General features: G+C 44.5%; 1 protein-coding gene across 2 annotated transcripts in view; it reads right to left on the bottom strand.

Annotated features, from left to right (window-relative positions):
• MGLL (monoglyceride lipase) overlaps positions 1–17,175 on the bottom strand; it is a 53,644-nt gene that overhangs the window by 10,587 nt on the left and 25,882 nt on the right. For both annotated transcript variants that reach the window (XM_085235957.1, XM_003210100.5), the window contains exons 4-5: positions 3,789–3,925; positions 2,655–2,765 (exon numbers count right to left, since the gene is read on the bottom strand). In XM_085235957.1, the coding sequence (XP_085092083.1) occupies positions 2,655–2,765; positions 3,789–3,925 (248 nt within the window). The remainder of the gene's footprint in view (positions 1–2,654; positions 2,766–3,788; positions 3,926–17,175) is intronic.

The raw sequence follows: 17,175 nt of genomic DNA, 5'->3' as shown, positions 1-17,175 counted from the left end.
ACGAAGTAATCTCTGTCCCCACACATCTCTATGTGCTTACTTCTCTCTCAAGATCTCTTCTTGACCAACTGCTTGAGTGAATGCTTTTTAGTTCAGTTCACCACCAAGTGAGCTGGATTGTCAAATAGGTGATGTGTGAGCTGCATATGCTAGCCAGGCTTGTTTTGCTGAGCAGAAAAATCTCCGGAAGAAACACTGATAAGCTATTGGTATCAGGCTGAGAGCAGTGGGTACAGGGATGTCAGGGAGATGGGATATCAGGAAAATGAGATGGTGTACGATCAAGGATATGCCAAGTATGATGTTTTCATACCTCAGCAAGAGGCCAAATGGAAAACTCAAAGCCAAGAGCCATTCTCGTGTACTGATTCTGTAAGGCATATGCTGGGGGTAGGGATTATTACTTCCTATGAGATTGTGCAGCCCACTCTATTTCACAGCATTCAGCAGCAGAAATTCAGCGGGACATACTTTCTTATTCTCATGCTGCTCTTTGTCAGCACATGTGATTTCTGTCCCTCTGCATCCTTTGAAATTCAGAAGGCTCAGAGCCAAGTTTGGTCCAGAGAGAGCAGCAGGATCCTGCTCTCCTCACTGGGTTTGGAACAAGTAGGTAGGTGTTTCTACCAGGAGTCACAGGGCACTGGATGAATTGTGTCACTGCTTTGAACTACTTGTGTAGCCAAGGTAAATTCTTGCTCAGTGGGAAACTGCCCAGCAATGGGCTGAATGCAGTGGACCTTGGGAAATGGCTCATGGCCTGGAAGTCACACCGGTTCCAGGGGAAAACCAGAGCCTTTGTGCCTCAGAGGCACTGGCACCAATGCTGCTTCCTTTGGCTCTGAGAAGGGAAAAGCACACAAGTGTTTCCACCTCAATTTTTCGGGAAGTGGCAGCTTCTGCAGGAATATTCTGCTTGCTTTCACTCCTTCCTCTTGCAAATATCTTTCCAACTCCAGGAATGACTTTGAATACATTTGACAGAGCAGAAATACTTCAGAAATAATTACATTTTTACCAGTTTTGAGAAGCAGCAATAGATCTGAGGGAGAAGGGGATGTGCTGTGAACTTTTATTATTGTGCTTGAGATGCTTCCTAGGAATGTGACCCCATAAACAACTTTGCAATGCTTCAGTTAGAGATTAGGATTTCCTGAACTGAAATTTAGCTGCTATCTGCTACTGACCTGCAAGAAACCAAACTGCAATAATACTAGTTTCCATAGAGCTGGTTAGTCCCTGTTTCAGAAAGGATTTAGCATCTAGCAAACTGAATAGAAAGCTTTTCTTCCTCTTAGAGCTGCGTTTTCCACCTGTGGGGAGTCACTCATGAGGAGAACACTGACTGGCATCCAGGTGGTGCAGCTCTCAGCAGGGTTTGGCATTTTAAGGCTGGAGGTCTCAATCCATTTCCATCTATGGAAAAGCAAGATGATTAAAAGCCACCCTTGGGGCTTGTATTCTTTCGTGGAGTCAGTTGGTGGGTTAGATACAGCACAAAGTGTGACAGGATTATGCTGAAAGCTGAGGCAAGATGTTTCCTTTTTCTCAGGAGGAAAAAAAAAAAAAAAAGAGGAGAAATAGTTCAGAAGTAGATTAAAGTGAGAAGCTAGCCCTAGGAGGAGTCTAAGGGAAAAAGGTTAAAGGGACGAGGTCTGTGGGAATGAGTTGTTCTCTCATTACTGCTGCCTTAGTTGGTCCTTTCCTTTGCTTACAGTTTCTTTTTTAGAGTTGTTTATTCTTTTAAGCATCCAGAAAGGAGGGGAGAGCTGAGGGTTGGCTGCCTCCCTGGGACGGGCAGAACAGGCAGTGCAAACCGGGGTCAGATATAACCCAGGACAGGAGATGTGGACTGGAGGAGGACCAGCTCGAGGACCAGCAATGGTACCAAGCCAAGATGCTGCTGTTGATGCTCTAGCTGGAAGCCATTCAGACTCATGGATTCCTGGGACTCAGGAGCTCCAGTTTTGTTTAGAACCCGATCATCCCCCAAATGTCAAAAATAACCCCAGCCTGACATCACCAGCAGCCTGTGTTGAACTGTACCAGACTTTGTATGAGTCAGGGAGAAAACTGAGAGGAAGGGGAAGGCCGGTGCAGCGTGGGTTGCTGCGGGACGTGTGATGAGGCACAGTCTGCTGCCACCTCCTGTAGTGCATTGCTCTCTGGCTTCCATTTGAATAGGCTTTTTCTGGATGAGTTCAGGATCTGCTTCCCCTCCAAATAGTGGGTGCAGCTGTGAGAGAGGTGCTCCAAAGCAGTGTACTGACTGGCATTCAGGTGGTATGTATCTTAGTGGGTATGGTGTTCTCATAAGTTCATTTGAGTTGCAAGGGCCTCTTAAAGGCCATCAGTCCAACCCCTTCAATGAACAGGGACATCCACAGCTCCATCAGATGCTCAGAGCCCATCCAGCCTGGCCTAGGCTGTCTCCAGGGATGGGGCACTACCACCTCTCTGGGCAGCCTGTGCCAGTGCCCTTACTATAAATAAATAATAATAATAAAAAAAATAAGAAAAAAAAATCTGCCCTATATCCAGTCTAAATCTCCCCACTTTTAGTTTGTAACCATTTTCCCTTGTCCTAATGGAAGGAAGCTGGAAGTCTCCTTCAATGGAGAAGATGACTGGGTGCACTGGGGGTTGGCTCTTACCTTGATGGGGGTGGCAACTTCTGGGCTAGCAACCACCAGAGGAGAGATTAGCAGCATGCCTGAAAAGTCACTGGGTCTCTCGCTGGCTGTCAGAATGGAGATGGCTCCCCCCTGCAATGCAAAATAACACGGCTTAATGCAGATCACAACATCTCGCTTATATAGTAATCCTGTTACTGGAAGGGTTTAGTTCAAAAAAGCAAACAATTTCTGCCAAACTACCCAGCATGCAGAAATCCTCATTCGTTATTGGGAGTTAAATAATCTTCTTGTCCACATCACCAACCCCACCAGCCCATCCTGACTCCGTGCACCCCGCACATCACTTTGAGCCAAATGTGGCCAGGCTCAGCCTGAGGACAGGAGGAGGGCTGGGGATGCAGGCACTTGGCTGGCTTGCTGGGGGAAGTTTGCAGAGGATTAGTTGCCAAGGGAAATCTTTGGTGACCTTCCACGGTGCCAGAGAAGCAAGGGCTCGTTAAATGGAGCAGCAGTGAGACGCATCTGAAAGACCTGGCTGGGAAATTAGCTCCTTGTTACAGCGGAGCACTTCAGAGCATGCCATGCGTTCTTATGCAAGAACAATCGTTTATCTGAGCATGGGCTGAATCCCAAAGCACTTATTCATTTTTCTCTCCTCCGGGAAGGCAGGGGGAGAAGATCAATGACATCAATGGGAATATTGCTCGCTTGAATAAAGGGATTTGGCCCGTGCTGTCAGAACCAGACTTCAGATCTGTTCACCAAATCATTGCCTTTGTTTTGGTGGCCCTAAGCCTTGGTACGCTTCCCTGTAAGGTTGTTTAACAGAATGAGGCTATGCAGTGCTTTCGTGCTTCATCCCCTGGCTGCTCACAAAGCTCTGGAGGGCTTACTCTCCTGGTTACTGGGTAAAATGAAAGGAGAAGCCCGATGCTACGGGGAGGGGGGGGGGGGGGGTAGGATTTATTGAGTTTTCAGTATGATTGAACCGTCTTACTAAAAGACAGGTCCATTGTTGCAAATGGGCACTAATTAGAGCCATGATCCAGGTAGAGAAGTTAAGGACTAGCTATAACGGAGGCAGATCTCGTGCAGTTAGGCATGCTGACAAATTGATTGTACCCTGCAAGGAGGGGTGGGGATGATGCTTACCATGGAGTGCCCCAGGATGAAGATGGGCAGCCCTGGATGATCCTTTTTCATGAGATCGATGTGCTGTAAGCTGTCCCTGATGAAGACGTGGAAATCGGAGACAACCATCCGATCCCCCTCGCTCTGCCCATGGCCAACTGTAGGAGAAAAGGAAGACATGCATCTGAGTGATCTGAAGCAGCGGTTGCAGTCAAGGAAAGCTTTATCGAAACTTGCCTACTGGGCTGTTACTGTCCTTCTCCCAGTCTTTTAGAGGTTGTGGAACATCCGCCTTGGAAATCTTCAAAGGATGCCTGGATGTGGACCTGGGCACTCAATTCTGGGCCTCTGTGAGGTTGTCCCTGACAACCTCAGCCAATCACCGTAGAGCAAGAACTGCTGTGTGAGCATTGCCAAGAAATGGGAAAAAAAAAAAAAAAAAAACACTGGATACAGTCACTATAAACTTAATGGACCCTGGATATAGACTATTCCAGTGTGTGGGTGTGCATGAGCTTTGCAGAGTACTCAGTGCTGCTCTGGAGCAGGAGGTGAGCTGGAAGCCTTCTCACTCTGAGCTGAGGAGCATTCAGCAGAGGCCAAGGCCTCCAAGAGGAGGCAGCAGCCTGTAGTGGGGATACATCAGGTGGCATGCTCCTTCTAAACAAGTGCTCATGCAAACTCCGCTGCACCTGGGTGCTGCTAGCTTGTTCTGTATCTGGGAATTATCTAATCAAAGGGAAAGGAATGACAAAAATGGGAGATGAAGAGTTGCTATGGAAACAGTGGTATCCCTGGCAGAGGTGGACTCAGTAGATCCACGAGCACAATTCCAGGCAGTTCTGAACTCACAAAGGCTTGAAATTAGTCTCAGAATCACCAAGATTGGAAAAGACCTTCAAGATTGTCTAGTCCAACTGTCCTCCTACCACCAGTGTTTCCCCACTAAACCACATCTCTTACAGAATCATGGAATCCACCTTGGGGAAGCACTTTGCACGTGTACTGCACCAAACATTAGGTAGATAGACTATCAGGGATAGGATTCTTCCTTAAAAGCAGTTCTTTGTTTGTTTCTACTCCATGCACATTATTAAGGAAAACTGTGAAGGGGTAAATGCTGTGCAAACCACTTCCATATTGATGGAGCGTAGGGAGTGCCAAACAGCATCCCCTCCTGTGTGCTTCCCTGGGGCTTGTCTGCAGACAGAGATTCAAAGGCACAAAGGACAATGGCTTGTCAAAGCCCAGCATCCAAGAAAGTCTGAATTCCAGATTTGCTTATTTCCTTGCTTCTGAGTGGTCTCCATGGGTCTCAAGGCAGTGAGTATGGCAATCAGCCATGATGTCTGCCTGACCAACTCAGAGATGTCATCCTGGTCAATCACAAATAATATATTGTTGGTGCTGCTTTCTATGCACACATTGCAGTTTCTGCCAAAATGTGACTCTGTAAGCATCCCCCATGGATCAGTGATCAGATACAAATCAAAGATCCAATTAAAATAACAGCTGAAATGGTCTACAGAAGTGAAGACGTGTGGGATTAGTGGATTTATTTACCTTTTTCTCAACATCTATATACTTTCAGTCATCTCGCTCTATGGAGCTCAAATGTGTCTTCTGCTTAATATTTGAACTGCAGATTTAACAGGCTGATAGGAGTTGAGCAGTCCAGAGAGAGGGGAACCTGTTCTCTGAGCAGAGCTCTGCACTTCCACTTCTTTTTTCTCTGGTGCACATGCTTCTTGTATCTCTTTCCGTGCAGTCTGTGTAAGACAGCTGAGCAAGCAGAAATAGCAATATCCCCATGACCCAGGTCTGTATATAGGCTGTGAGTCTGTCTGGGGGCTGTGAGGCTTTGCCTTATTTTTGGGTAGAGAGAGGCAGGTCTGGAAGACCTCCCTGGTTGTTGGTTCTACTACAAAACAACAATACTGCCCATAACAGAGAGGTATCTATGTATTTATTGGCTCAGGGAGCCAGGAAATGCCTGTGCAACAGCACACCACTGGATTTCTCCAGGTTTGTGGTAATTTTATGGATTACTTAATGAATCTGTGCTTTTAGCTACTAAGCTACTATCCCCCCCTCATGGCACACAGCAGCACTTGGGGAGTAGTTTGTCTGCATGTGTGGTATAAGAAGATCATGCAAATCTTTGCACCAGTACTGCCAGATGGCAGGTTTCCTCTCCAGGAAACCAAACTTCTTCCACCAGAGAATGAGTTTACTGGAAGTTTGAATCTCCCAGCTGAGAAAGCTTCAGGGAAAGGAGCTAAGATCTCTTCTGTTAAATGAAAGCCATGTGCACAGCAGAACATCGACAAAGTCATGGGTATTGACCTGTTTTTCTCTGATCTTTTGATCTGGAGTTATTAAGAGTGAAAGATCAGGTTCATCCTTGATGTGAAGCTATCTGCTTTGAGTTTTGCTTGGAAAAAAACTGATGTAGCAGTTCCACAGCACCTGTGGCAGGATACTTGATACGTGGCTGCCCAAACCCATGTGAGACAACAGCCACAAGTCACAGCCCCATGAGTTCCCATCGCATCTCTCCTCTTGGGGCCACTGGTTTCAACAATATAATGCCTTTGCCATAAACTTCTTGACATGCATATCTATAATGAGCTGTGATTGCCCATGCACGTCTTTATGGCACACAGCTTTCATTATCTGTGAGTAGCTCTCACAGCTATCTGGCTTCATCACCATCTTGTGTGCTTCATATGCATGCAGTGGCTCAGTTATCAACCATTTCAGGTTCTAGGTACTAAGATGTGAGCATCCTTTACTAGATGCAAGCCTTTAAAATGAGAATGTACAACTTCTTTTTTCCAATTGCCAGCTAGGATTAAAATGCCTGAGTCTCCATTTGCAACTGAACACACTGCTGTTAAATAACAGACATTGCTGAAACAAAGCCTGAATAAAGACTGCAGAGATCTGGCCCGATATGCACAAATTATTTTCTGCATGAGTTTGTTCAGACTGCAGCTCTACCACTGTAGGGGCATGAACAGTGACTTGTGATCAGTCAATCCTATTTGAAAGCATGACCTCAGAGCATGATTCCTCCTATGGCTATTGATCCTCCAACGTTACTCACCTCTCTGGGTGGAAGAATGCCGACTGCCTGAGCAGGAAGACAAAGTTGAGGGTTCAGCAATGGAATGCTTAATGGTGTGAGGGCTCTGAGGACTGAATTATCACTGCAAAGGTATTGCTTTGCCTGCATAAAGGAACCTGTATCAGTCTGGATAAGCTCAGCAGCACTGCTCACCTTAAAGAGAGCTGTATCCTCATCTGGGTTGAAAACATGGGGGAAACTGCTGAATAGCTCTTCTGCTGAGAAAAAGGGGGAAGAACAAACAAGAGGAAGCTTTGACAACTTTTGTCTTAGCATCACACTGCATTCCCTCTGGAGAAGGAAGGAGCTTCAAACCCTCAGCAAATCATGCTGAGCCATGATGAGAAAATCCCTTCAGGCTCTCCACTCCATCACACCTGAGCAGAATCTTGTTCTCTGGCTTTTATACAAGCCCCAGGCCATATGTGTTTCTTTCTCTTCTATCACCAGACCCTCCCAGCAAAGGCATTGCCTGACCTTGTGTGCTCAGGTGTGCTGTGAGCCATCCCTCAAAGCTCCAGCTGGGACTTTTTGCCACTGAAGATGAGGTGACATGGAAGTGCAGGGTAAAATGCTGACTTCAGCTATGCTGCTGTATATTTTCTGATGTCAGTGGTGTTCCTTAAAGCTCATAGTTATGGGAGAACAGAAATTATGGTCTGTTGTTTTTTCAGCCTTTACTCACTATTTATCGTGAGAAAGCCATAAAACGTAGAGAGAGGACATGAGAAAGCTGCCTGGGGAGCAGTAACTCTCCAAGCGGAGTCTGGATCTTGACTATTCATATATTTGAAGGCTTCCTGCTTTGGGATAATGGAGATGGTTTGGTTCCATTTTTGTTGCAGTAAGGATACCACCACAGGCATTGGTGATATGAAATGCTGTCTCCAGCCAATTGGTGGTAGAAATAATTAACAGAAGCACAGGGCTTGACTCCTGGCTTAGGATCCATCACACCATGTGCTTGTTTTTTTTCTGTCTAGATACCTAACTGTTGTGATGGGACAAGGGGAATTGGCTTCAAACTAAAAGAGAGGAGATTTAGATTTAGACTGGATATAAAGAAGAAGATTTTTGCAATAAGGGCAGTGAGGCACTGGCACAGGCTGCCCAGAAAGGTGGTGGTGCTCCATCCCTGGATACAGCCAAGGTCAGGCTGGATGGGCTCTGAGCACCTCATGGAGCTGTGGGTGCCCCTGTTCATTGCAGTGGGTTGGATCACATGACCTTTAAGAGTCCCTTTCAAGTCAAACAATTCCCCAGTCCTGACTCCAAGAATTTAAAGTGGAAGAATGACTGAGAGAGAGGGCTGGAAGAAGTTCAGGCTCCTCAGGCTTACTGCTCCCGGGGCAGAAATACATTTGGAGTTGCAGTAACAACAGAATATGGATGCAGGAGCAGCTAAATGTGAGACCTGTCATGTTAATAACCTCCAGCTGAGGAGCTGCTCCTGCAAAGCAGAATCCCACCCAAAAGGACACTTCTTAATGATGTCAAAAGGGGCCATTTGCAAAGCTTGCCTCTGGTTTAATAAGCTGGAGCATGGTTGTGATTCCACTCCCAAAGAGGCTGTGGGAGGTAAGAAAGGTGGACTTGCTGCTCCAGCACACTGCAGCACAATGGGCAGCAGCGAAGGGAGGGTTTTTGCAAGATCCTGTGCTCAGCTCAGGCTGAAGGACCCTCTTCTTTCTCTACCTCTAATCGGTAAGCTTACTGGAGGGACTACAGCTGGAGTCTGACAAGTCCATTTGAAACAAATGCCTATACGCCTTTTGGAGGAGGTATTTGCAAGAATATTATGCATCTGCATTTGCTTTATTCCTCAGGGCCTTAGGTTTCTGCCCCAAACTGGAAATGGGATGAGCAATGATACAACATGAGTCAGTGGTCAGTTTTAAAGCACTAAGTCAAGCAGAGAGAGTTCTCAGGACTGTTTTAGTCTTGGAAGATGTTGTAGCAGCTAATTAAGTGATATCACAAGGCATTACAGCTGATACCTGTATTTATCGGATCTATTCAAATTTTCTGAGCAAGGACTGCTTTTTGTTGCACTTCTGTGGCACCCAACACTGTAAGGCATTATTACAGACCTTGGTCCCAGGTTCTGCAAGATCTAAACATAAGAATAAACTCCAATCCAAGAATGTAAGGCAGCACATTTTTGCAGAGGAGGAGATGGGAGAAAGCACATAGATGGAGAATGTGGGTGATACAATACACAAGATGACACTAATAATGGGTGTACATAACAAATGTGCAAAGCCTTCACTTTCTGCTTGGGTGTTTTGTTTTTTATTTTGAGGTTTAATGAAAGAAAATAATGAACAAGTAAACACTTCAAATTGTCAGAACAATTCACTCTTGAACAAACTATACTTGGTTTATAATGAATCAAGTACACATCTTTTTCATCAAGTGAGCAATGCTCATTAATTAAATATATTAGATTTCAGAGCCCCCAGTGTTTAATTATTCGTTTAACAAGCAGTACATCTAATCCACCATTCAGGCTCGCAAACAATGAAAGCAACAGGAATAAGCTTCAAAGCAGGATAATCAACATCTGGGAAAGTCAGCAGACTGTTCCTTTATCCTCAGGAACATGTAAAGCAAATGTTCTACTCGAGGACAAATATACACAGGAAACACCTCTGATTCCATCAGAAGGAGTCCTGCTCAACAAAGCAGCTTCCCTGCCCTGGGAGCACCCTCATCACAGTAAGGGAGCCTGTTCTGCTTTTTCTTCCCAACTGCCTTTTCCCATTTCCCAACAAAAGAATTATAGGATTATTAAAGTTGGGAAAGACCACTGAGATCAAGTCCAGCTCTCAAATTGCCACAATGGCCACTAAACCACATCCCTTAGTGCTGCATTCATACATTTCTTGAATACCTCCAGGGACAGTGACTCCACCACTCCCTGGGCAGCCCATGCCAGTGCCTTGTAACTCTTTCTGAGTCATTTTTTCTAATATCCAACCCAACTTGAGGCTGTTACCTCTTGTTTTAAACCAAATCTAATGCGTTCAGTAGTGCCTGCCCTCTGCGTGTCCATACTCTTCATTTTGTATGCAGTTGTGACGAGCAGGACAGACAGCTGAGAAGCACTGGGAACTTAATGGAGAAGGCTCACCCTAACCACTGGTTCCATCTTCAGCTGCTTTGAGGATCTGAAATATATCACAACACATGCTTATTGCTTGAAAATCTTGTCTGTTCTTCTCTGTCTGAGCAGTCCTCAGCATCCCTTCTTTACCACCTATACAGTGAATACCCTATGTTTCTTATGACAATAGCCAGGTTATAAAGCCATTAGCTATGGTGCCCAGCAGTATCTCTCCACCCTCAGTGTTTTATACATTAAGCATTTGCCTAAGAATTCCCTCCCCCCCATTTATTAAGGGGGAGGCTTGCCTTGAATACCCAAGTCCAGAATCTTCCTTTTTCCTCCTCAAGATTAGGAAAATCCTTTTTTCTTTCAGTATTTGCTGGATAGTCTTTATGCACTTGTCTCACACAAAGAATGCAGCAAACTGAAAGCCTTCTCCACCCACATCAGAGACACATTTGCAGAGCTGAGATATTTTTAGAATAGTGCACACACAGAGTTATATTGTTTGTTGTCTTGGTTAGAAAAAAAAAAAGAAACAGGCAATTTTCTATACTAAAATTATTTGTGCCTTATTGCTGGGCAGCAGAGAACCAGTCGTCTTGCTGAAACCATTTAAAATCCTTTCTGTACTCTAAAGATGACAAACAAAATGACCTGGTACATATCAGAGCAGTCATTAACTCTGTGCAACAAGGCAAACTGTTTCTGCCAATGTTAAGATTCAATTCATCTCTAATGGATACAGACGTGGTTCTCTTGGCTCTAGAAGACTTGCCCATTCCTTATGCTGTTGCTGAATTTGGCTCTGAATTGCACTTTCTTAAAAGTGTTCTTGGAACTTCATGCTGCTCATGAAAACATGCTGAAAAAAAGCCATCTGAGTGTTTATGTTGCAAAATAATAATCTCTTCACGGGCTGCACTTACAAACAGCAGATGCTGTGGCCAGGCTAGAGACACAAGCATAGCCTGGGTGGTGTGTAAGGCAGTGAGGGTGGTGGGTTGGGAGCTCCCGCATGGCTTTGTCACTCCTGCCGCAAGCACAAATGATGCTGCAGGGCGGGTGAAGGCCCATGGAAGAGGAATGCTGAACCCATCTCATTTTCCACAAAGCTCATACTCCATCATCCTGCGCTTTCTTCCTCAGCCCCTTCTGCGGTGCCACCTCCCCAACCAGCCCTCAGCTGTAGCAGCCAAGGGAAATCTTCCTGCTATTTTAAATTAAGTTTTAAAACATCTGCTTATCTATCTATTCGTAGCTATCCCTATCTATCTATCTATCCACCCCTTTCTATCCATCTATATATTTTATTTTTGTGCTTATTTATTCTCATACTTTAGCACCATAAAATCCAAGAAAGAGTATAAACTTTATTAAGTTCCAGACGGAAAGATGGATGAAAGTCCACTTTCCTAGATTTTCTGATCCAGTTTCCATCTCTGACTGCTTTCAAGCAGCTTGGGGCACCAATTCAAAATGTCAGGTATTTCAATGAAAGAGACAATGATGCAGTTTCCTGCCCACATATTCCAGTGCACTGCTGGCATGCGAGTTGACCTTCAAACATGCACATGCTATCAAGTCCTAAATGACAACTTGTTTAACTAGAAAGCGTGTTCAATTTTATCTTAAAAAAGGCCATTCATTTCTTGCTTTTCTACTTGCTTAAAGATGGTTTCATCTGCTCTGCCTGAGAGTTTGCACAGCACTTCTGACTGCTCCCCTCCCAGCAGCACTGGGAGCCCATGACCCCACTCATGCCCATTGCACTGCAGGCACATCAGCTGCCAGCGACATTGAACACCCATGCGTGTGCCTGGAATATTTTTATGCTTCAGAAAACAATCAAATCAGTTCATCTCAGGGAAGACAGGCCTAATTCTTCCCTGCTAACACTAGATTAGGCATCGAGAAGAAACAGAGATGAAAGCTGGAGCATCAGTAACTCCCTCTGTGCTGTTGACTGATATCTTGGGGGACAGGCACAAATTCCTTCCAAGCTTTCTTCAAAAGGTTCCCCTCCATACAGACCACCTATTGGGAACCCACATCAATAACAAACAAACAAAAAAATAAAACAGAGCCATTTGTCATCCAATTTACTTGCATGTTAAAATAAACACAAGTTCCCATATAGAACAGGGGCTCCTGGTGGGTTCTGTTGAGTCTGTGAGATTCTTGGCACTGGAGTACAGCATTTCTCTACTCCAAAGCAATCTTGGCACAGATAGTTGGTTATATAATCTTTTTTTCAGCAACTGGCAAATAGATAGTAATGATAATGGTTCTAAAACCTGGTGATTGCATTCAAAGACAGCAGCAAGATGTTTTACCAACTGAGCTGCCAAAAGGTCGGTCACAAACCTGAGCTCCCCAACTCCTGTGTTTGGGATCCGTACTTTGAGACTGCAGCTGATCTGGCTGAAGGGAGCTAGGAACAACATCAGTTCCACAGTGCTCAGAAGGTTTTTCCTTTTTGCTTCACTCCTTTGCACTGCCACATGGCAGCGGCTTAATGACCAGGCAGTGCCACCCTCATTAGGCTGGATTTGTCCCTGTTCTGACAAGGCATGAAGGAAATAGCACTCTTCCAGCACTGACAGCTTTCTGTACCCACTTTGCATAAGCTCAGCCATTATACCATGTAAGCAGCAGGTGGATTATTTTGAATAAGGACAGTCTTTGTTGTTTTTAACAGGGTTACAGCTGACCCAAACCCTACCAGCCCTAACTGTGACCCGCTTTTCCCATCCACACAATTAAGAACCCCTCTCCTCATTAAGTGGGTCTGCCAGGGAGCAAGCCCGGGTGGGACAGCCCTATGCAGTGTGCCAGGACAGCCCAGGGCTGCCAGCTGGCTCTGGGCTGGATGGCAACGAGATGGATGGCTACAGGGAAAGTAGCATGGCAGAAAATAGCACTACTAAATTTGTCCTGCAGCAAAACTGCTGTCCTCTCTTGGTACAGATTGATTTCAGTGTGATTGTTTCAGCTGCTTTTTGGCAGCTGATCCCCAGTCCTCTGTAACTTCTCCCTGCAACTCCAAAATCCTACAGCATATATATTTATCAGGCAAGTCAGAATCCAACAGGCAGATTGTGCTCTCTGTGCTCTGTTTCTCATTTCAAACCATGCCTGGATGACAGCTATGAATCCTGGCTGGCATCTCTGCACCTCGGTCACTGGCCCATCACTGCAAGTGCTGTTGAAGGCTGGGGACCTGCATGCTGCTTTTGGGCTATGCAAGCCCAAATAGGATCAGGACTCAGGTCAGCCTCCTCTCCCTTCTCCCAGCATAAGCTTGGCCCCACCTGGTTGCAGACTCCTTAGCATGAAGGAAATCGCCAGCAGGCTTTGCCTTCGATACATTCAGAAACAGAAAGTAATTGCAGTGTGCAAAATGCCAATTTTAAGGGATCTGGATTTAACGTGATTCTTTGTACCAGCTACAATTCAGCATTATTTGTTTTGCTAAGCAGAACAGGGATTCTCAGATTGCAGAGTACTGCTGATAAATCTCAGCATTAGGGATGTCATGGGTTAACAGTTTTCCCCATGAACTGAGCTTGCAGGCAGTGCTTTTGGAGTCACTGCAATGAATTCTGCCATGGCCAGCACAGACCAAGACACAGCACTGCCTAGGAGTGGCAGCTGCTCACAGACATGGGTTGACCAGTCCTCCTTTCATGCCTTGCTGAACAAATTGGTGTGTCACAGAAGCAAACACCTCCATTGTAAGCAGCTCCCTGACTGCCAGACTGCACAGAAGACTTCACAGTGGATGCACACACCTTCAGAGAAGACTATTTCCAGCTGGCCACAGGTTTTGTGAGACCTTTTGCAATCCTCGTTTTGTTTTTATAAAGAAAATACTCAGGGCTGAAAGGAATGTTACCGTGGTGCTGGAAAATCTCATCTGGGTTGGAAAGCGAACAGAGGCTGACCAGATGTTCTGTTCTGCTTACTAATGGACTAAGAAACAAAGAGGGTTGCACTGCCAGAGCCTTTCAGTTTTGATGATTAATTTTTAAAAATCATTTTCCCAAATCACCAGCCATATTTCTCAGAGTTCCCCCTATAACTCTTCAGCAGCTAAAACCATTTTTTTTCCCTAAAATCACCTTCCAAGACTTATTAACGTCCTACTAGCATAGCAAAGTCAACCTTAAAGCCCATGAGAAGACACTGAGACAAGAGGTCAGGAGAGCATTTTTAAGGGTCAGAGGTGCACGGGCCTGAAGCAGCACACTCAGCTGGAGCAGCGTTTGCTACCAACCAAACTTGGTTAAAAGCTGAGCTTGGGCCATTTGTGAAAAAACTGGAGGATGCTATTTGCAGGAACAAAACATTCCATGACCCAGGGAGTGTCCTCTCGTCTGTGCTCCTAATAAGAGCATGTTTAATAAACAAAGAAATGCCTTTTCTGTTTCACATTCAAAATGAATGTGCAATAGGAATAACATGAGTAACTGAAAACATCAGACATGGTGGCAAAACATCTTTCTCTACACCACTCTAATTAACAGGAGAAGAATCTGAAGATGTGAATCAAAAAAAGATGAATTTTCCCTTCCATTTCTGTCTATTTTGCTTCTGGGCTACTTTGCTGCAGCATTCAATGTCTTGTTTGCAGCCACTGCTGGAGAACAGTTTGAATTTTAAAAAAGTCTTTGTCTCTTTTTTTTAAGAAAGAGAAACGTCTGTTCACAGTGGGGCTTGTGGGAGCAGTCGCTTAGAAGGGTTCACAGTCTGCAACCTATACAAATACCCTCAGGAAAATCAACATGGTTAGTTATTTATGGAGAAAACCCACCTATTTTAATCAGGCATTTGAGCTTCGTAACAACACACCACACCTTACGAATGAGCAAATAAACCAGCAAACACTGCGTATCAGAACTACACGGTATGCAAAGTGGTGTACCAGCTGCTTCCTTACACTTTGGCAAGAGCTCACTGAGAGCAAGGACCATTATGGGACTCTCCTGAAGTCAGTGGAGGCTGTAGGTTCTGATGCCTCACTTGTAAGACCCTGTTATTGGTTCAGCCCCTGTTCCAGCTAATAACATTGTACAGTACACCAACAAATACAGGGCAATCGATTTGCCTGGGGCAGGCCTGGGAAAACTGTTAGAGCAGTAATTTGGTGAAAAATGGGATGAGACAACCATGTTTTTGATCAAAGCAAAAAAAGCATGCGGCTTAATTGAGACTTCCTGTGGCTACAGATCGCTGCTTATGTGATCTGAAGGGCAGTTCTTTCTTAAGGTGTTTTGAAAAGTTGTGCATTCTTCATTGAGTAGTTCCCCCTGTTCGGCTCAGCAAGAGCAATTTCATTCAGTTGTTTGCAATGTAAGTAGGGTACAAAGTGCATGAAAAATTAAGCAGAAATGGCTAACAACAATTTATTGCCCACTTACACATTTTGCTTTTCTTTGTAAAGCCTGCCCTATGCCTTATTTTTTCAGTGCAAATAAGAGCTTTCTTTATATACTATACTCCTTAATGATCCTGTTCCTAGAGGTTAGCACTGACCTAGACACCAACCTGAGTTACACTGTGTTCCTTTGGGAACTGCTATCTATCTAAAAAGGGATTGAAGGAAATTACGTTATGTTTTAATCCAACAAGATTTCCATACACAGAACATCTTTTCTTCTTCACTTTTCCAATGCTGTTCGATAACTTAGAACAGCCATTTATACTTCAATAGGATGACAAACTCCACACCTGTATAAGATACATTTATAGATGACAAATCATCAGTAATTAGCTTCTGAAACAACCTCCTCCAAATTAGATACCACTGACAAACAATAGCAAAGCTAGTTACGTTAATGAAATGCTGTTGCTATGGTGGGAAAAAAAAATATCCCTGTAAAGGTGAAAATAAACACATGCTTCCTTTTTCTCATTATGCAAAGGCACAAAAAAGCACTGAAGATAAAGCTGCTCCTAACTATATGCACCACTGAACCGTACTTTTAAAGGGGTCATTTCTTCCCCATTTCAAAACCTCCTGTATTTAAATTTTGGAAGAAACATCCCAAATGCTTGCAGTTAGGATGTTCTTTAGGATGTTCATAAAGTCATAGACATATTGAGGTTGGAAGGGATATTTGGAGGTTGTCTTGTTCAAGGTCCTACTGAAACCCATTCAATCAGGTACATGCCCACATGGTGAAAACATTTTTTCCTTTTGTCTAATTGGAATTTCTTCAGCTGTGACGTGTCATTTCCTTGATCCTATCACTACGAACATTCAAGAAGAGTCTGGTCCTTTGTACTCCCACACTGAGTACTCGTAGATAGCAGTAGAATCTCCTGATAGCCTTCTCTTCTAAAGCTAAATAAATCCAGTTTTATCAACCTCTCCTTGTACATCTTGTTCTCCAGTATTCTAATTGTTTTGACAGCCTTCCTCTGGCCTTCCTCCAGTATGTCAATGTTTTCCTTGTACTGGGGAGCAATTTGGACCCAGCGCTTCAGATGTGGTCTCACAAATGCTCAATAGAAGGGAATAATCACTTCTCTTCAGTTGGCTATAGTTTTTCCAGTGCAGCCCAGTATGTGGTGGCCTTCCTCACTGCAAGGTCACACTGTTGACCCATGTTCAACTTGTCTGCAAGGATCTCCGGGTCTTTTTCTGCAAAACTGCTTTCTATTCATTCATTGCCCAACCTTTCCTGCTGCACAGGGTTGTTCTGCCCCAGATGCAGGACCTCACAAGTGCCTTTGTTGAAAGCCCATTTCATGCCAGTTCATTTCTTCAGCCTGTCAAGGCCCCTGTGAATAGCAGCCTTCTATCATACACTTGCTTTCTACAATTTGGTATCCCTGTAAGCTTCCTGAAAGTGCTTTCTATCCCATCATCCACATCACTAATTAAAAAATTCCACTGATGATATGTGCAACATCTTTTTACTGTTTTTTCCTCTGAAGGGTACATATTCTTCCAGATAGCTTCTTGAGGCCAATGTCCTTGCTGATATGAACTAATATCTTGCTGTGGAAGTCAGTAAAGGAAATGATCCCTGGAACAAAGTCTGAAGCAAGTTTGATGTCTGTCCAACAGCTCCAGAGAGCAGGCATATCTAGTAACACAAAATGATCTGTTCTCTCAGCCTAAGCTCTTTAATAAACATCTGGTCCTTGTCCTTCCACCC

This window comes from Meleagris gallopavo, chromosome 14 (genome assembly GCF_905368555.1).
Source record: "Meleagris gallopavo chromosome 14, MGAL_WU_HG_1.1, whole genome shotgun sequence".
NCBI classification, from domain to species: Eukaryota; Metazoa; Chordata; class Aves; order Galliformes; family Phasianidae; genus Meleagris; species Meleagris gallopavo.
The sequence above is the reverse complement of the archived record's forward strand: the minus strand, read 5'-3'. Positions and strand labels throughout refer to the sequence as shown.